Raw genomic sequence first — 20,212 nt, 5'->3', positions numbered from 1 at the left:
AGCTGTCAACTTGTCACTTTTCAGATGCATTCAAATTGTAGAAGAACCAAATGTTGTCAAACACTGTATTTGTTTAAGCATGCACAATTATTTTCATTAATTGCTATTTGATTTTTGTCTTGTTTGCACCTGTGTGAGATGCTAATTTTAGAAAATCCATACAAATGACTAGCTTTCTTCAAATAACTCTTTAATTAGGCATGCTCTGTTCAGTTAGTTTAACACTTGTGAATTGTACTGATGGAAGTTTTGCCCTTTTGTGTTCAGCTGGGTTTTGGAAAGAGCATGCCTACAAACTGCGTGTGGTTAGATGGTCTTTCTACAAACGTTACGGATCAGTATTTAACTCGACATTTCTGCCGATATGGGCCTGTGGTAAAGGTAGGTGGGAGGCTTTGGCGTGTGGTTTGAAGTTGTTACTGTCTTCCTTTCTTCCCATCCTGTCCTTTCAACCCCGACTGTCCAGGGCTTTATAGCTCAGGTAGAGAAATTCTCTCTGGGGTGTAATTTGGCCAACAATGCTCTGTAGCGTTGCATCCTGTTGGTCCAATACGTAGAGCAGTTGCTTCTGGTGTTTTGAAAACAAAAAAAAGTATTTTGAACGAGCCGAGATAATGAGTATTGGAAACCATTTGTTGCTCTTGTGCAGTACAGTCTCTCCCCAACAAAATTTCTTTAGAAGGCTAACACAGGAGGAACAGCAGTCTAATTATGTAGTTATGCTCAGGCATGCTAATTACATAATTAGACATAACTATATTTTTTTCATCAGACCAAAAAATGACTTTTTAAAAGCAGTTAGGCTAATCACACTGACAAAAGTACGTGAAAGAAGAAAGTCAATGATGATGCAACATACCCATATCACATGGTGGGAATGTGTTACCTGCCCCGCTGTGGGTCAGGGCTAGTGATTTACGCACGTGCTTAAACTTAAGCATGTGAGTTGTCCTGTGTACTTCTGTTGGACATTGATGTGCTTAAAGTTAAGCAATGTGTGTGAATCTTTGCAGGATCAGGGTCTTGCCTCCTTAAAGGATTTTTGTGGGTTTGTGTTGCAGCTTTGACATTCTTTATTGTAGCTGTTGTTGCTTGCATAATAAGTTTTATTGCTAAAGGAAGCTAGTATTTGGAAATTGGGCATTTAGCGACTGACGAGTGGTACTGCAGACTGTGATAACAAAAACTGTTTCCATTTTGGGATTAAATGTTCCCTTTACCTTTTTTCCCCCCTAAAACACATTGGAAATTTTTGAAAAAACTAAAAGTAAACAAAGAGAAACTACAAAACTCAGTCACCAAAGAAAAAAATTAAAAGTAAAATACAGAAAAACAAAATAAAGGCATAATATACCTCAAGCCACAATATCCACAATTCAAAGCAGTCCCGTGTCCTTTTATTGTCTCTTCATTACAATATGCCTCATCAGAAAAGCCTGGAAATTTACCTTGCTAAAAATTACTTCCTTACTGGTATCCTCATGACTTAGGATTTTGTTGGGACTGACATTAAGTCCTGTGGATGAGGCTCTTATTTGGTTTTTGTTTTGTTTTTTTGTTTTTTACAGGTGGTGTTTGACCGCTTAAAAGGCATGGCCCTGGTTCTCTACAATGAGATTGAATATGCACAAGCAGCTGTAAAAGAGACCAAGGGGAGGAAAATCGGTGGGAATAAAATTAAGGTGTGCAGAATGACCTCCAAAACAAAAACAAAAAAAAAAAAAAGAAAAGAGAGAAACAAATTGTATTTAGGCCTTACCCCTTAAATGCTGGCATTTGCAGACTGCCAGACAAAAGGAATACTTAGCGGGACACACATGTCCCAGACATCAAATGCTTAAACTATTTTTTTTATACTCGGCTTACCAAGATGTTAGGGTATCTTGAACTATTACTTATAAAGCCTTTTCCAGTATTCTGCCGTTTGTTTCACTGAACTTGTCTCTCTAAGCTCCTGAGTGTTGGTGTCCGTGTTACTACCTCATTTACCCGAATCCAAGGCAGAATTTTGTCCATTTTCATGTTAGAAAAGTGAAATCTGGCGGTGTGAGTTCCTCTGAGATAACACATGGCTGCATTTCAGCTGATACGTGCTAATGTCCAGGCTCTTGACCTGGCCAAGGCGATCCGGGGTGGCTTGCACACCGTAGTCATGGGATACAGCAACCTAAGCATGCAATCTCCTCTTGCGATGGCAACTCCTTCCTTGTAAGAGATTTTAAAAAATAGTAATTAAAAACACTACTTTAAAAAATAGAGAGAAAGTTACTCCTGGAGCAGCACTTAACATTTACAGGGATGTCTTGGATTTGGATGAATGTGGTAATACCTGTTATGACTGTCCCATCAGTTCCACTAATTGGAGATGTGAGGTGTCAGCCAACCCTCTGAATTATCTTCCTCCTCCTCCTTTCTTCTCTCCTAAAGAGTGGGTAATGATTTCAAGCATGATCTCTCATCTGGTGTATTATTAATCTAGCAACTTCACACCCGTTGGGGTTAGGAGTTGAATATACTGTAGTTTCTAAGCGTGGTGGTTGAATATAAGTAGCCCTTATATGCAATAAAATGTGTGGTCATTTAAAAGCTTCGTATCTTGTGTTTGTGGGTCTTGCTACTTAGCAACTTTGGAATAAGCAGCACCCATGATGTGTGTATGTCTGTGCTCCACTGCTGTGGTTACACAAAGGTCTAGGCTGACTTTTTTAAAAAAGAAGGAACTAGAATGTTAAAAAAATTGCATTATGCATATACATGTAGTTAAATCCATTCTAATCCTTAACTTTTTGCATCAGCTATGCCATTAGCTTCTTAATATTGTTCCCCTTGGCTGGAAAACCTCAACTCTTTGAGTAGCTAGAACAGGGAGCTGCAATTCAGGAGGCTTGGTTCCTTTCCCATCCCTGCTCTTGCCTTGCTGTATAACCCCGGGCAAATAACGTGGAGTCTGAAGTGGATTAATAGTACTGACCTGCTATAGCACTGTGGTGAGATAAAAGGGACTTTGGAACTGTAGTTGGAATTGTAGTATTAAAAACATCAATACCATGATAATAACATGTATTTTTCCTGCTGGTTTACTGAACAGAAGCCTCTGCTCTGGCAGCTACAACAACATACCCCAGTAAGGAGGTAGTTATATAGCTCCATGCAGCTACACTTGAGTTGAGAGAGAAAGGTCTTTATTCCTGGGGATGCGTAGGGCTGGTCCCAAGAAGCGTTTGACATTTTTTTTGTTAAATATTATCATCCCTGTTTTCAGTTCTGCTCCCATCTTCAGACTGCAGCAGACAGTGAATTGTTGTCAAAATGGGCTGTTTCTCTCACTGAACTTGATTTACCTTTATTTTTCAGGTGGACTTTGCAAATCGAGAAAGTCAGTTGGCATTTTATCATTCCATGGAGAAAACGGGTCAAGATATCAGAGACTTTTATGAAATGCTGGCAGAAAGAAGGCATGTGTCAAATATCTTTATTACAGTCTTTACTTTTCCAGCATCGTCTTAAGCGCAATTAAACTTTCTTCAGGCTGTAATGATTGAACACTTATTTTTGTTCCTCTCAACATTATCCTTCATTTTAAAGTTCTGTTAACAACATTTTAGCATATTTTTAATGTCTTTTACCTTTTCAACTTTTTTTTTTTTTAAACAAATTTAGGTGGTCAGACTTCAACTCTGCAGATTAAAGCAGACAGGATCTCGCACATGTGAAGTGCAGTCAATTACTGAAACTCGTACTTAGGTGGATGTTTCAGCTATCTATGTGATGTATATATTTAGTATCCGGTTACTGTGATAGGTCACCAGGACACAGTTGAGAGTCATTCATCATTTCTTAAGAATGCAAAGAATAGCTTATCTGTAATGCCTTCCCATACCCTCAAGAGAAATCTATGTGTTAATGGGTGTATATATAGTCTGATAAACTACTGCTGCTCATCTGTTGAGCGGAGAGTAAAATTTGGTCTTCCACCCCTACCCCTTTTCAACAGTTTAGTTTGTTAACTTGATAAAATAATAAAATACGAGTGAGACTGCAATATTTTTTTTTTTTTGCTATTTGACATGAAAAATGTGTTCTGTGTCAATGCCCTTTCTGCAGCATCTGTCATGATGGTGTCTGGCCATTTTGCACAAGCTGCAAAGGCTTGTGTTCCCCCTGCATGGCCACTTATCTCTGCAGACCCTGGCTGAGAGTAGCCTGGCACAGAAGCACTCTGCATTTTGCGCTTTTTTTTCCTCCAGTGGCTGAATAACATCCGTCTTTTTATTACTGATGACTATAGTGAAGGCTGAAAATGGAAGCACTCTCTTTTTGTGTGGGTGCATTTTTATTACCTTCAGAGGCTGGCTTAATTGTTAGGGTTCTGGTTTACCTATGAAATAAGCCCAGCGTGACACTGATTGTACCTGTGCACTAGATAAATTTAATGTTTTTTTGCAGCAAAATAGACTGGTCTAACTTCTGTGCAAAATTGCTAGATTGAAAAGTGAGGAGTGTTTGGAAATTGGCAATCAGGATTTGCATAATGGAAATAAATGTGTGGGTTCCCCAGTCCTTGGCAGATGTTGTGATGTGCCAGCAAGCAGTCAGTAATAATTTCCTCTGAACTACACCAAATTCAGAAAAGGGAAGTGCATTATTGGATGTCTTTTAACGCGCAGGAGTCAGCTGGACTTGTCTTTGCCATGAAATAATTCTGAGTAGGACACTGACTTCTGGAACAACGTAATACTTAGGTACACGTTAGTCTTGTTTTTCCTTTTCTGCCATTATGCTCACATACTCATTACAAGATGCTTCGGAATAATGACTCACAGAGCGATCGAGCAAGCTGTGCAGTGAGTCTTGTAATTCTGCATCTTCTCGTCCTCCTTCGAGCTTCTCCTGGCAGTTCCTGGTCCCTTGCAATGATGCTAAGATCTGCACTAACCAGGTTCTCTTAGGTGGTAGTTGTAGCCCATCTAAATAGGACCCAAAGGCAAAAAAACCCACAAAAAAGCCAAAGGAAAACCGTGATAAATTTTTTTAACTTCACAGCTGTCGTTCATAACATCCCGCTTCAGTTGTCTTCCGTGTTTTGCTTCACTGTGTTCTTTTTTCAATTTTGTACATTTCTTAAAATGAGGAAGCTGTCAGCTTTTAACATAAAACATAAGCTGTGAAGCCAAATAAATGTGTATGGAGTGTTCAGAACACTCTAATGGTGGAGAATTGGAGCACCAGCTTTATGCCACCCCTCTGCCAGAGGCATGTTCAGTGTTATAAATGGCTTATTTTTGCCATTTGCAGGTATTGAGATAATAACGCTAACTGCTTGACTTATTTTGCTGAGTGCTTCCCATGAATTCATCTGATCTCATAAACAACCTGATTTTTTTCATTGACTTGGTCTTACTGTAAGTAGGCAACGTCAGCATGTCACATGCAGCAAAAGAGCTAATTTTGGAATTAAATGATCACTTACAGGGTTTAGAATTTTTAAAGAAATTTTATTACCACTTTACTGCTTAGTAATGGAGAGGTTCAAACCTTGAATTTTGATTTGACTCATGTTTTCAGAGGTAGGTTTCATGTTCTTGAGATGGGGTGGTCTTCAGCATGACAGACTGTGTGTGGGTGCACAGGTGCTGTGTAGGTTTTACCTTAATTTAATGCAATATTTTAATTTGGCAAAAATGAAGCAGTGAGGGTGGTGAAAAGATACTTGGCAGAGCTGTCACAAAATGACCAATTAACTGCATACGGTATTTGATAAGCTAACAAAGCATTTAATCCACTGCGCACCGATTCATTGTTGTTAAATCTCTTTATGCAGGTGTGTACAGTTGCCTTGATGCGGGTGTAAAAAAATTATCATAAAATGATTCCCCTACATAGCAAAGAACATGGTAACGCAGTACATTGGTTGAGAAGGAAAACTAACCTGTTTATTCCTATATTTAGCAGAGATGAAAGAAGAGGATCTTACGAATATGCCCCTGATCGTACTTACTACGAGACTGTTCGGACTCCAGGGACGTATCCTGAAGATCCTCGACGAGAATACCCAGCTCGAGGCAGAGAATTCTACGCAGAGTGGGATCCCTACCAAGGAGACTACTATGACCCACGATACTACGACGACCCACGCGAGTACAGGGATTACAGGGGCGATCCATATGAGCAAGACATAAGGGAGTACAGTTACAGGCAACGGGAGAGAGAGAGGGAGAGGGAACGGTTCGAATCCGATCGGGACAGAGACCACGAACGGAGACCGATAGAACGGAGCCAGAGTCCGACCCACTCCAGGCGTCCGCAGAGCCCTGGAGCATCTCCCTCCCAATCGGAAAGGCTGCAGAGCGATTCAGAGAGGAGGATTTACAGCAGGTCATCGGATCGCAGTGGCAGCTGCAGCTCTCTGTCTCCTCCACGATATGACAAGCTTGACAAAGCCCGTGTGGAACGTTATGCAAAAAATGAAAAAACAGAGAAAGAGCGTGTTTTCGAGCAGGAGAGAGTTGACAAGGAGAAACGCTTGGTGAGAAAGGAAAAGCCAGAAAAATTAGAAAAGGAGAAAACCGATAAGCAAAAACGAAAAGCAAAAATCCATTCACCCAGCTCTCAGTCTTCTGAAACGGATCAAGAGAATGAGAGAGAGCCCAGCCCTGAAAAATTGAAGGGCAATAGTAAACAAAGTAAAGAGAGAGGTGACAAAGAAGGGACAGCTAAAAACCGCCTGGAACTAATGCCCTGCGTCGTGTTGACCCGAGTAAAAGAAAAGGAGGGGAAAGTGATTGATCAGCCCACTTTGGAGAAACTGAGAGCAAAGCTTGATAATGACACGATGAAGTCCCCACTTCTTGAACAAAAAACGCAGACATCTCAAGCTGAGCAAACCAAGTCTGATCAGTCTAAACTGGAACCTGTCAGAACCAAGGTACAAAAAGAGAAAGCTCTTGCTAGTCATGTAGAAGTGGTGGATAAGGAGGGAAAACTGAAACCCAAAAAGCACTTGAAGACAGAGCAAACTTCTGAGGGGGCCAACGCGGTAGATTTAGATAAGTTGGAGGCTCGTAAAAGACGTTTTGCTGATGCAAATCTGAAGCCTGACAGGCAAAAACTGGAAGTAAAAAGAAGCAGCCAAGATGAGGAAGATGCACGCATGGTTTTGAAAAAGCAGCTTGATGCAACGGCTTCATCTAGAGAAGCGACAATGTTAAGGGAAGGAGAATTGGAGAGAAAACCCCTGAGGAAGGAGATGCTTAAAAGGGAATCTAAAAAACTCAAACTGGAAAGACTTATTCCTGTTACTAGTCCCAAAGAAATTCAGGAGACTCTTAGTGTTGGTGGGATTGGTGTGCGTCCCACCCTAGAACTGCAGGCGAGGCTAATAGAGGCAGCCGATGAACCAGTGGAAGTTCAGGAACTCTCTTCTAAAAAATTGAATCCAGTAAAACCCCAGCATAAACAGGTACAGCTACTAGATGACCAAGGAACAGAGAGAGAGGATGCAAGGAAGAATTACTCTGGTCTTCCTGAAGACACACCCGACCATAAACTTGGCCAAGAGAAGCCTCAGTCAACTGATACAGAGGAGAAAATTGGCATTGACATTGACCACACGCAAAGTTACAGGAAACAAATGGAGCAAAGTCGCAGGCTAAAACAGCAGCTGGAAATGGAGATAGCAAAGTCTGAGAAGTTCGGCAGTCCGAAGAAAGATGTGGATGAATATGAAAGACGGAGCTTGGTCCATGAGGTGGGAAAACCTCCACAAGATGTCACTGATGACTCTCCACCAAGTAAAAGGAAAAAGACTGACCAGTTTGACTTTGAAATTAGCACTAAAAGAGAAAGAAACTACAGAAGTTCTCGTCAGGTGAGTGAGGACTCTGAAAGGACATCTTGTTCCCCTAGTATCCGACACTTCCCTTTCCATGAAGATGACGATACGCTCGATTCTCCAAGGCTAATGCCATTAAAGGAAACCAAAGAGTCACCTAAAATAGAAGAAAAGGGTCTTTCATACTCCAACATGACTGTGAGGGAGGACTCACTAAAATTTAATCCTTATGATTCCAGCAGAAGGGAGCAGATGGCAGAAATGGCTAAAATAAAACTATCTGTATTGAGTTCTGAAGATGACTCAAGTAGGTGGGAAACACAAGTGAAGCAGGAGCCTGGCAGAGTTGATATCAGCTTTCCAAGCAGCATCGTCAAAAGAGACAGCATACGCAAGCGGTCTGTCCGAGACCTGGAACCCGGGGAGGTGCCTTCAGATTCAGATGATGACAGTGAAAACAAGCCCCATTCCCCAAAAGCCTCATCCTTGTTAGAGAGTTCCAGGTTGTCTTTTTTATTAAGGGACAGAGAAGAGAAGTTACGTGAAAGAGAGGAAAGACTGTCAAGTTCCTTAGAAAGAAACAAATTTTACTCTTTTGCGTTGGACAAGACAATCACACCAGACACAAAGGCCTTGCTTGAAAGAGCTAAATCTCTCTCTTCATCCAGAGAAGAAAACTGGTCCTTTCTAGATTGGGATTCAAGATTTGCTAGTTTTAGAAACAATAAAGACAAAGAGAAGGTTGACTCGGCTCCAAGACCTATTCCCTCTTGGTATATGAAAAAGAAAAAAATCAGGACTGATTCAGAAGGTGGAAAACTGGATGATAAGAAAGAAGATCATAAAGAGGAGGAACAAGAGAGACAGGAACTGTTCGCTTCTCGATTTTTGCATAGTTCAATCTTTGAACAGGACTCCAAGCGCCTGCAGCATTTAGAGAGAAAAGACGATGATCTTGACTTCATTTCTGGTAGATTGTACGGGAGACAGTCTTCCTCCGATGGGACTAACAGCGCAGCTGATTTGGTGCAAGAACCAGTGGTTCTCTTCCACAGTAGATTTATTGAACTGACGCGAATGCAGCAGAAAGAAAAGGAGAAAGATCAGAAACCAAAAGAAGTGGAAAAACAGGAAGATAAAGAAAACCGGCCGAAAACACCAGAAACGGTTCCTGATAGTAAAGAACTGGAACATAAAACTTCCTCAGTAGTCGGTCCCTCTTCGGTTACCGTCCTACCACAGGAGCCAGCACCGGTTGAGAAGGTAGCAAATGAAAAGGTAGTGGTGGAAACAACTTCTGTAAAAGAAGAAAAACCATCTGAACCTGCTTCTGCAGCAGAGGAACAAAAACCTTTTCCTGAACTTGCTGCTCCTGTCAAAATCGAACCACCCGAGCAAACTGAACCCCCGCCAGTCGTAGAAGCTAGTAAAGAAGTTGTTGCTACTACCCTGGCACCAGAGGAAGATGCTGTGGCAACAGAGCACCCTTCATACTTGGATACCAAGCCTCCTACTCCTGGAGCTTCGTTTTCCCAAGCAGACATCAGTGTAGATCCAGAACCTGAAGCTGCCCAGCTGATTCCACCTCCGCCCAAGCTAGTTCAGAAGTCCGATGAGGCTGCTGAACCTAAAGAAGAAAATCCTCCGCCTTCTGCCAACGCTGATGCTAGTGCAAATCAAAAGGTGGAGGTGGCTGCTGAGGTCCTGCCGCCCGTTTCTGACAATGATATGGAAGTCGAACCTCCAGTTGTTGTAAAAGATAAGAAGTCCTACAAGAGTAAACGCTCCAAGACTCCTGTGCAATCGGCTGCAGCTAACGTGACAGAAAAACCCGTCACGAGGAAGAGCGAAAGAATTGACCGTGAAAAACTTAAAAGGTCAAGCTCTCCTCGTGGGGAGACGCAGAAACTTTCCGAATTGAAAGTGGAAGCGGAGAAGGTTTCGAGGAATGCTGCTAAATCCCCTAGTTCTGCTGCAGAGCCAGAAAACGTGGAGCCAAGCTTGCCAATAGGCCGTACTAGGCGCAGAAACGTAAGGTCAGTCTACGCTACCACAGGGGACAATGAAGGCCCATCTCCAGTGAAGGACTCCATGGAGGTCACTAGATCCACCAGGAAGAGAGGGGAGAAGGAACCGCAGGAAACAGTGACAACCGTTCCTACAACCCCGAGGAGGGGAAGACCTCCGAAAACCCGCCGTAAGCCAGAGGAGGACATCTCTCCAATAAAGACAGAACCGGTACAGCAAGAGGTGGAGGAGTCTGAAACTAAAGATGCTGCGGAAGCTCCTAAGCCTGCAGAAGGTTGGAGGTCTCCTAGATCCCAGAAGCTAACACACAGTCACTCATCAGCTGCTACCAGCCAACAGGGGAAGAAAGGGAAGAACGAACCGAAAGCCGATACCTCAGCTGAATCTGAAGAGGCTGCTGAAAGAAGCGGTCAGGAGACAAGCATTGGTGACAACAGCAATAAAGCAAAAGCCACTGAGAAAGAGCTGGCAGCGAGCGAGCAGAAACGCGATAGGAAAGAACTGGATGCAGAGAAAAACCAGCTAGAAATCCCCACGGTTGAGATCATTGAGAAGAAGCCAGCGCCAGAAAAGGTTACGAAATCCAAAAGGGGAAGGTATAAAAATACCAAAACTGTCGTAGATAAAGCATCCGTGTGTCTCAAAAATGTAGAAATACGCCTCAATGTGGACGAAGTCAAGGGCGCCTTGCGGCCAACTGAGGAGGAGGCAGAGCCGGTGGCGGTGTCACCGGCCAAAATTAAGAGCCCCCAGAAAGAGGACATCTTGTCACCCCATTTTGCTAAGAGTGAGGTAGAAGATTCATTCCCAGAAATGGAAAAAGAGGTGGTGCGGGAACCAAAGCAGTCCCCGGAAGCCGCCCAGTTAGCAAAACAGATTGAACTTGAGCAGGCTGTGGAGAATATTGCAAAACTCACTGAAACTCCTCCATCAATTGCTGCCTACAAAGAGCCGACGGCAGATGTACCTGAAGTTCGTCAGGAGGAGGAGGGAGATAAACCTGCGCATCAAGCTAGTGAAACAGAGCTGGCGGCAGCCATCGGCTCCATCATCAATGATATTTCTGGAGAGACTGAAAGCTTTCCTGCACCCCCGACGTATCCCGCTGAATCGGAAGCTGAAATCCCTGCAGAGCCCTTGGTGTTACCGTCGCCTCGGGAGGAGATGGAGCCCGAGACTGATCAGGCAGTGAATAATATCCTAGAAACGGAGGCTGCCGTTGAGCCCACAGTGCAGCCGGTTCCCAGCTCTGCCCCATCGACAGTAGAGACGGAGAGCAAGGAGGCCGAAGTCAGCTTCAGTGAATCTTCCAATTCTGCACAGGAGGCCGAGACCTTGCAGGAGGCTGAAGTTGCTCGGAAGGAAAAGGGCCGTCAGAAAACCACACGGCAGAGACGCAAAAGGAGCACGGGCAGAAAGGGTGATGCCGCTGAAGTCAACACCTTTGAGCCGGAGAGGGTGCAGAGCAAGTCGCCCCCCACTAACGAAGGAAAGACAAAACCCGAAGAAGCCTCTAAGGAGGAAAAACAAACTAAAACAGTGGCTCAGGCGTCCGTGGAGCCAAGCGCTTCTGACGCCAGCAAGGCTGCAGCCACTGACATTGTGGCCACGCACGAAGCTGTTGCTGAGAGCAGCACCTCACCGAAAGCGCCCGCTCCGGCTCCTCTAGACCTGGCCGCCCCACCAGTTCCCCTTGATGAGGGGAGTCAGAGTGGATTCAAGATACGGTCACCCATGGAGAACGCACCCATCACACCGCCGAGCGCTCCAAATGCAGCCCTTCCTGCTGTCCCTTCGGCAGCGGCCAAGCTGCCCACCCCAGTGCCCGCCACAATCGTCCCCCTTCACTCTGGCGCTGCCAAAGTGCCAGAGTGGATGGTGAGGCATGAGGAACCCCGTGCCCGTTCCACGCCCCCACCTGCTCTCCCACCAGACACAAAGGCATCAGATATCAATACAAACTCCAGCACTTTGAGGAAGATACTCATGGAGCCCAAGTATGTCTCGGCAACAAGCATAACCTCCACGCATGTGACGACGACGCATGCCGAGCCAGTGAGTGCACCTTGTTTGGAGGAGGCACCCCTCCACCCTGCGGTAGAGGCCATAAAGCCGGTTTCAGAGGAGAAGCCAGCAGTTCCCGTCACCAACGCCTTGGACCCACCGGTGGCTGAAGCACCGGTGTTCAGCGAGAAGGAAAAGATAAGTACTGTGATTGCTCCCAAAGCCACTTCTGTTATAAGCAGGATGCCCCACAGCGTGGATTTGGAGGAGGCCTCAAGGATCACCTTGGTGAAGCAAGCTCCCCAAACCCAGACGTGTCTTGTCAATGCCCCGTCACCGAAATTTAAGCAGAGGTCAAGCACAAATGATAACAGTAGGTTTCATCCGGGATCGATGTCTATTATTGAGGAGAGGCCTGTAGAGACTGGGTCCAGTCCAGGGCTGCGAGTGAACACCTCGGAAGGGGTAGTGCTTCTGAGTTACTCGGGGCAGAAGACGGAAGGCCCTCAGCGAATTAGTGCCAAGATCAGCCAGATTCCCCCAGCCAGCGCTGTCGACATAGAGTTTCAGCAGTCTGTATCCAAGTCTCAGATTAAACAAGAACCTATCACGCCATCTCAGCCCACGCCGAAAGGCTCCCAGACTTCGGCGGGCTACGGGACTGTTTCCACACATTCTTCTTTGGTACTAGGATCACAGCCTTATAATACGTCGCCCGTCATCTCCTCTGTTAAACAAGAGCGCACTGCGCTGGAGAAGTCCGACTCGTCCCACCTTTCTGTCCAGACTCCAGCATCTCAGCCCGGTAAAGTCCTCACGCAGACTGTAAACACTCCACCCGTACTCGTCCACAACCAGATGGTTGTGAACAAAAAACTGTCCGATCCAGCTGCTCTGAAAGTGGAGACCAAGACTCTGCAACCCTCCAACTTGAGTCCCGGAGTTAGTCCTCACCACCCTTCGCTCTCTGGGAAAATGCATTCGGAAGCAAACCATGTCAGCTCGGGACCCAGCACCCCAACTGACCGGGCTATTTCCCACTTGGGGGTCACGAAACAGGAGCCACACTCGCCGCGTACTAGCGGGCACTCGCCGTCGCCGTTCCCCCGGGCTTGTCATCCCGGCAGTACCTCATCTCCGGCTTTATCGAGCAGCACCCCAGTCATGCTGGCGCCGGGAATTCCCGTTCCTCAGTACATATCCAGCATGCATCCTGAGCAATCTGTTATCATGCCTCCTCACAGCGTAACACAGACTGTGTCCCTGGGCCATCTGTCCCAAGGTGAGGTGAGGATGAACACCCCTCCTCTTTCCGGCATCCCTTACGGCATCCGCCCAGAAGCGCTCCACTCCCCCAGAGCTGCTCTGCAACCCCAGATAGACATCAAACCTCAGCGATCCAGCACGCCTCAGCCAGCTCCGATACGAGACATAGTCATGCCTCCTCTGTCTTCTCAGCATCCCCCTGAGGAGGAGATGCACTACCACCACACGACGGTGTGCCGAGGACCAGCCCCCGTTCAGTCTGACGTGCTGGTGATGCAGCCGGATTACCGCATGCACCCCACGAGCATCAGGCTTGACCAGTACAACGTCCCCCGGGACGTGAGGATGATCATGCACCCGCACATGGCCGCTGTGGGTGAGCACCACTCGGAAACGAGACAATCCCGAACACCTGAAGGGGCTGTGAAAACTCCCCCTGTCAGTAAGACCCCTCAGCCTGGAAAAGAGACGCCAAAATCCTCTGAAGGCAAGATGGCGCACTCTCCTCACAGCGAGCCCCGGCTCCTCAGCGTCCCGTCCAGCAGCCAGCTGCCTGGACTGCCTTTGACGCAGCCGGTGGTGGTACCGCACGGAGTACAGATCATGCACCCCACGGGGAGCTCCTTTCACGATTATCGGTCTGTGTATGGCGACATGAGGAATTACCATACAGCGGCACAGCTCGGGCATCCTCAGTTCCCAGGTGCCTCGCCCATCGGGCTGCCTTCCCGGAGCATGACCCCATCTCAGGTGAGAAATAAAACCCTTTCTTCTCCTTCTACCTGAAATCTAGAGTGCTTTGAGCTAATTACAGCCCCGGCACGGCTCTGCGTGGCCGCAGGAGCTGAGTTTAGCTCTCTGTGGATAGTCTCCAAGCCCTACTTAAGTTCATAGCACAAGAGGAGCTATTTTGTTTGGGAAATGGGGTTTGAACGCTGCTTAGCATTAGAGGAAGCTGAAATAACCCGTTTTCTTAACTACTCTAGGACTCAAACCAGAAAGTGTGAAGCTGCCTAAAGGTTTCTAGACTTAGAGGTGTCAGGGGGAATTGTTAGCATCAAGGTGGCGTGTAGGTCAGACATCCTCGGGCTAAGGAAGGGCTTGGGACAGGATTCAGGAGATGTGGTTTCACCTCTTGGGTGTGAGAGGCTGGTGGGGTAGCCTTGGAAGGGGGGGACTGGTCCAGGCTTCACTGCAGCAGGGCTGGTGCTGTGGTGTGGAGACACAGGTTTCTCCGCCAGCAATCTGATGGTGTCCTGGCAGCCTTATTGTTGAATTTAACGAGTTCTGATATGCCCACAGCCTAAAATCTTTCCTTTTTCCCCCACCGCCTGCTTCCCAGGGTCTACCGGAGGGTGAACACTCGCACCCCAGCCAGCCAGTACGCAGCAAGACTCCTCAGATCCCCCAGGATCCCAAGGGCCCGCCAGCAGCAGGACCCGAACAGAGTCACCACCCCACTGTAAATAGGCATGCGGCACAGATAGACCCTCACGTCCACCTTCAGAGGGCACAAGCGGACACGGGCCAGACCTCCTACCCTTCACCTGTTGCCATTTCGATGAAACAGGAGCTTCCGTCACCACACCAACCTCAGGCGGTTCCCAAGCAATCCATGTTTATCCCCACGACATCGGGTCCCGGGGCCCCGCCGGGGCTGCCCCTCAATCGCCCGGAGCCGCAGTCCGCTCTCAAACAAGAGCCGTCTCCTCACCCCATTTCGCAGAGACCTGTGGATATGGTTCAGCTTCTGACAGTAAGTTTCGCTCCGTCGTCTTCTCCTGGCCAAGTAGCCTCGTGCTCCTTGTCTGGGGAGAAATAATCAGGTTCTGTATAGCTCATCTCACCTGTGGCACCAAAAGCTGACCTCTCTTGCATCAAGTGCTTCAAATGCGGAGAGGGTGATTGATCATCTGTCTGCTTTCTGGGCTGTTTCTGTCCCCGGTGAATTTTAGCTGTGTCCACGTTTACATGGCATTTCCCAGAGGCTTGAGATAAGGCACTGTTAATGCAGAGCAGCCCCATTTCTCTCATCATTGTTTCAAACAGACTGCAGGCTCAGGCAGGCACTGCTGCATCATTGTTACAGTCAGCTGTTCCTTGGGAAGCTTTCCTTCACTGGCAGGAAAGAATGGTGGTGTATTTAAAGAAAAAGAAAAAAACCACTCTCGCAAAGCCTAGAGGCTGAGGAAGAGGAGGGAGATGGTGATGAGCAGGCACTGACAAGGAACCAAGAGTTGCGTTCAGAGCGGAGTATTTCCCATATAACCTTGAGCAACTCTCCTGCTGCTGCTGTTTCTCAATTCTCCCAGTTGTAAAAGAGAAAATAGTGTTTGGTAACAGCCCCGCACTGCCTCGTGCTGTGTGGGAGGCTGAAAGATTGGGAAGTGCTCTGATGTTACGATGAAGGGAGCCACCCAGGCATCTTAGCCAGCTGGAAGAAAAAGGACTGAATTACTGATTTAGCAGGACCTAATCCAAGCCCGGACCGGCGTGTACGAGGAGTGATAGGTGTTACATCTGTACTCAGTCCTTAAAGCAAAGCGGTGGTGTCTTAATTGCCTGTGAAAGTATTAGAGGCAAATGAGCAGCTCAGACGGGATTTAAGATCCCCTTCTCCTTCATTTGCATTTAATATTTCTTCTCCCTCTCTTTCCAGAAATACCCAATTGTCTGGCAGGGCCTTTTGGCTCTAAAAAATGACACAGCCGCTGTTCAGCTCCACTTTGTCTCCGGTAATAATGTCTTAGCGCACCGGTCCCTGCCAGCGCCGGAGGGAGGACCGCCGCTGAGAATCGCTCAGCGTATGCGACTGGAGGCTTCGCAGCTGGAAGGCGTCGCGCGCAGAATGATGGTGAGGGGTTGGGACGGGGTGAGGGAGCATGTTTGGGAAGAGCTAATATCTGCATGCTGAAAGCTGGGCTGTTCTCACCAGCTGTGTAACAAAAAACCACCGCTTCTCCCAGAAACTTCGGCTCTCATTGGTTGTGTCGCATTATTTCGGGATTCTGGTAATAGCTGTGTGATTCCTTCATCCCACTGAGCATGAAATACAGATTGCGAGTCATGAGCTATAGGAATTAACTCTGCATTCATAGAAAAGGGAATGGCGGAGTTGGGAAACCTTTGAAATCACCCGTCCCTCAGCCCTGGAACAAATTCCTGCTGTCACCGACACATATAAGTAAGGTGGAAAGTGGAATTCAGGCGGCCATGGAAAGCGGTAGTTTTCAGTCCTTTTCACCATCTCCTAGGCTGGCCGAGCTTTCAGCAAGTCTTCTGTAACTTTGAAGGAGTTCAAAGAGAGGATTTTCCACTGCAGATAATGAATGTATGTCAGGAACGGGCCTGTTCCCAGCAAACATTTGACTTAATTACGCTATTTTCTTTCCAGGTGGAGAGTGATTACTGCCTATTACTGGCCTTGCCTTGTGGCCGAGACCAGGAAGATGTAGTGAATCAGACTGAGTCACTTAAGGCTGCGTTCATCAGCTACCTGCAGGCTAAGCAAGCCGCAGGAATCATCAACGTTCCCAACCCCGGCTCTAATCAGGTACTTGGAGGGAAAGGCCTGAAACACCGTAGGTAAACTAAATCAATAGATAATGGGACGTACAGCCTTCCACCCCAGGTCTTTGCTTGAAATTGTAGTTGAGCTGCCTGTTTTTATTATTAAAAGAAAACCGCCACGTTTACCATGCTGGCTTCTTACATCACCAATCAAAACTCACCGATATAATTGATACAATTACTGAAGATGAACTGCAAAGCCAAAAAAACCCTCAAACCTATGTTCAGTCTGTTCACAGCCCTACATCCTTGGCTGAAAACAAACCAAACCCATTTTCCAGCTCTTTTTCTGTGTTGGAAGTAGAGTCCTCATTTCTTCTGCATATCATATCCTGATTTTTCCAGGACACCTGGTGCTTTCTTGCTCTTGGCCACGTAAATACAAAATGTTTGGGTTTGGTGATGAGGAGCATTTATTCCAGCTGTGTTGCGGCATCGAATCAAATTTAATCTGTTCCCTGGGTGTAAGTGGCCCAGAGTGAGTGGTCAGCACTTGGAGCAACTGCTGAAATGATAATTAATGGGATTTTTTTTTTGTCTTGTGCAATAAAACTAGCCAGCTCTTACATCCCCGGTGTGGAAAAACTCCCCACCTTGGGGAACCACACCTGAGGCTGCTGAACAGCCTCTCCTTATTTATACAAGCGCGCCGGTTTATGAGCCTTTAAGCACCCAAAAGATCATTCGAATGTCCCATTTTAAAACATTTTAGGCCAGCCTTCACCCCGGTTTGTCGCTCATCCGTGTTTCTTCTCTCCCTGGCAGCCTGCCTACGTTCTGCAGATCTTCCCACCCTGCGAATTTTCAGAAAGCCACCTGTCCCGCCTAGCCCCGGACCTCCTTGCCAGCATCTCCAACATCTCTCCTCACCTGATGATTGTCATCGCGTCGGTATGAGCTGTTTACCGGTTACTGACTTTTATTTTTTTTTTCCAAGGCCCTGCAGCAAAAAAAAAAAAAAAAAGCCCACAAAAACCACAAAAAAAAAAAATTAAAATAAAAACAAATAAAAAGAGAGAGAGAAAGTAATGAAACAAGAAAATGCTGCCAGACTACCAGCCTCCTGCCCTAACCGGCCTCGATCAAACTGTTGCTGGGTAGTGGTTCCACTACCTTGTATGTTTACATATTGCTTTAGCTTACGGACAACTGATGCACTCAGCAGGCGGACTGGTATTGGGTTTCTGTGCCTCCTTTTGGGGAAAAGATAAAGGATGGCTTATTTTTTTTAACAAAAAAAAAAGGAAAAAAATAAAAAAGAACCTGAACTGCCTTTGCACTAAATTAGTGACTCGGACCTTTGCACAGTTGGAGACACGCTGTGACGTTCTGGATGTCTTGACACACATTAATACGCGCCGTGGACTAAACGCAGGACCTGGGGACTTCTGCTGAAATTTGTGGGTCAAGGATCATTTCACACATTATCTTTTTTATTTTATTTTATTGGTTGGTTTTTTTTTCCTTTGGTTTTTTTTTTTTTTTTTTTTTTTTTTTTTTTTTTTCTGGATGTGAACCTTCCTCTCCTCCACTTGCCCCTGCTGCAGCCGTCTTCTCCTCATCTGGGATGTACAGTTTACACTGAAAAAAAAAAAAGAAAATACAAAAAAAAAAAAAAAAAAAAACAAAAGGGAGAGCTATTTTCCTTCCTGGTGGGATATGCAGAACTCAGTGGGTGTGTGTATATATAAATATATATATAATATATATAAATATATATAATACTGACTTTAAAAAAAAAAAAGGAAAAAAAATCAAATCCCCACAACATACATTTTTTTTTAATCTGTGCCAAAAATGTGTTTTCAGAGAAAATCTTATTTTCATACTCAGACTTTGTATTGTCACTCATTTGTAAGTGCGCTTCATTTAAACATGCCCCCCCCCCCCCCCCCCCCCCCCGTCTCATGAACTGTGGAAGTGTTATACACTTGTACAAAAGACTTTTGACCCCCCCCTCTTCCCCCGCCCCTTCGCCTTCCCTAACACTTATTAATTTATGGAACTGTTTTTTTCTCAGCGCAGTTTTGTTTTGTGTGTCCATTGGATTACAAACTTTATTAAAAAATACAAAACACCTCGGTGCCCGGATCTCGTCCCTTGGCAGTTCGGGATTGGGGGGGGGGGGGTGCGGAAGGAGGTTTGGGGGCTCCCCCAGGAGTCGTCACTAATCTTTTGTTTAAAAAAAAAAAGGAAAAAAAAAAGATAATTTTTGTCAGAGTAAATCAAATCTTTGTTTCTTTTCCTTTTTGTGTTGTAAATATTTGTTGAAAACCAAAGTTGCAATTTTTTTATGCTTTTAATTTTGATACGTGCCAACTACTTGTGAAAAAAAACCAAACACCTGAATTTTGGTATTCATCATGCTTTAAAAAAACAAGAGCCAGACTTCATGTTTTTCACTGCTTTTCCACCCAAAAGCAGGCTGGGCTCTGGCGCAGGAGGGAAGTGGTGCCAGGGGCTGGTGGGAGCCACCAAAACCCTCGATTAATCACCAGTGGTGGTGCAAATGGGTTAAAAATCAAGAAGATATGGTAAAAAAGGAAATTTATGAGAAAATTTGGGGGTCTGGACCCCACCCGTGGGGTTTTGGGGTGAAAGATGAGCAACCCTTGCCCCACTGCCCCATGCCGGGGATGGAGGCAGGGGAGAGCCCATTTTGGGTTAAAAAAAGGACAAAAAAGGTACTGCTGATGCCCCAACATCAAGGCAGGGGGTGAGAGCCCAGCCCCTGCCCCCCCAGGGGCCTGGGGTCTCGGCCAGTGACACCCCACAGGGGACCCCCAGGCTGTGCTGCCGTGGGGGGGGGGGGTACACACTGGGGGGTCCTGGGGTCAGGATTGGGCCTTAGACCTGCCCCCCACCCGCCCAGTGCCGGGGGGACGGGGGAGGGTGGAGATGGGAGGGATGGACTGACAGACATGTGGATGGGTGCGTGGATACACTGACAGATTGGGGGGGGGGGGCAAGGGCCTGATCCTGCCCACGAGTGGGGGCGGGGGGGGGGTGAGGGGGGCAGGGCAGGGGTGTGAAATTGCTGGTTTTCAGAGTGGGGCCTTTGAGGCAAAAAAAGTCCATTTTTTTTGGGGCATTTATGCTGGGGAGCCTGCCCAGCTGTCCATACAACCATATGTGCGTCCAGCTGTAGGTACCACCGTCCATATGTATGTACAACTGTCTTGTCTGTCCGGCTGAAAGTACAACCCCTGCTCTGTCCCCCCCCAGTGCCCCGGGTGGGGTAACGGAGGTGGGACAGACACACAGATGGGTGCATGTCTGGATGGACACACAGACAGTTGTTCATACCACTGGACACGTGGACAGTGAGACGTCCAACTGGACTCACAGATGGGTGTGCAGTTGTACGTCCAGCTGGACACACGGACAGGTGAGCATCCAGCTGGAAACATGGATGGGTGCATGTCCATGCGGACAGATGGACAGTTGCAGCTCCGGACCGACAGACTGCTGTATGTCCAGATGGACAGACGGCCAGTTGATGTACAGCCAGAC

At 46.5% G+C, this 20,212-nt stretch overlaps 1 protein-coding gene across 1 annotated transcript in view; it reads left to right on the top strand.

Annotated features, from left to right (window-relative positions):
• The window catches only part of SPEN (spen family transcriptional repressor), a 72,470-nt gene extending 53,694 nt beyond the window's left edge, over nt 1–18,776 (top strand). The window contains 8 exon segments of the mRNA XM_030019188.2: nt 268–381; nt 1,569–1,682; nt 3,355–3,455; nt 5,953–13,879; nt 14,472–14,885; nt 15,789–15,983; nt 16,524–16,682; nt 17,465–18,776. Of these exon segments, the coding sequence (XP_029875048.1) occupies nt 268–381; nt 1,569–1,682; nt 3,355–3,455; nt 5,953–13,879; nt 14,472–14,885; nt 15,789–15,983; nt 16,524–16,682; nt 17,465–17,596 (9,156 nt within the window). The 3' untranslated portion in view covers nt 17,597–18,776.
• The last annotated feature ends 1,436 nt before the right edge of the window (nt 18,777–20,212 follow it).

This window comes from Aquila chrysaetos, chromosome 6 (genome assembly GCF_900496995.4).
Source record: "Aquila chrysaetos chrysaetos chromosome 6, bAquChr1.4, whole genome shotgun sequence".
In the NCBI taxonomy this organism is placed as follows: Eukaryota; Metazoa; Chordata; class Aves; order Accipitriformes; family Accipitridae; genus Aquila; species Aquila chrysaetos.
This window is presented reverse-complemented; position numbering and strand designations above follow the sequence as displayed.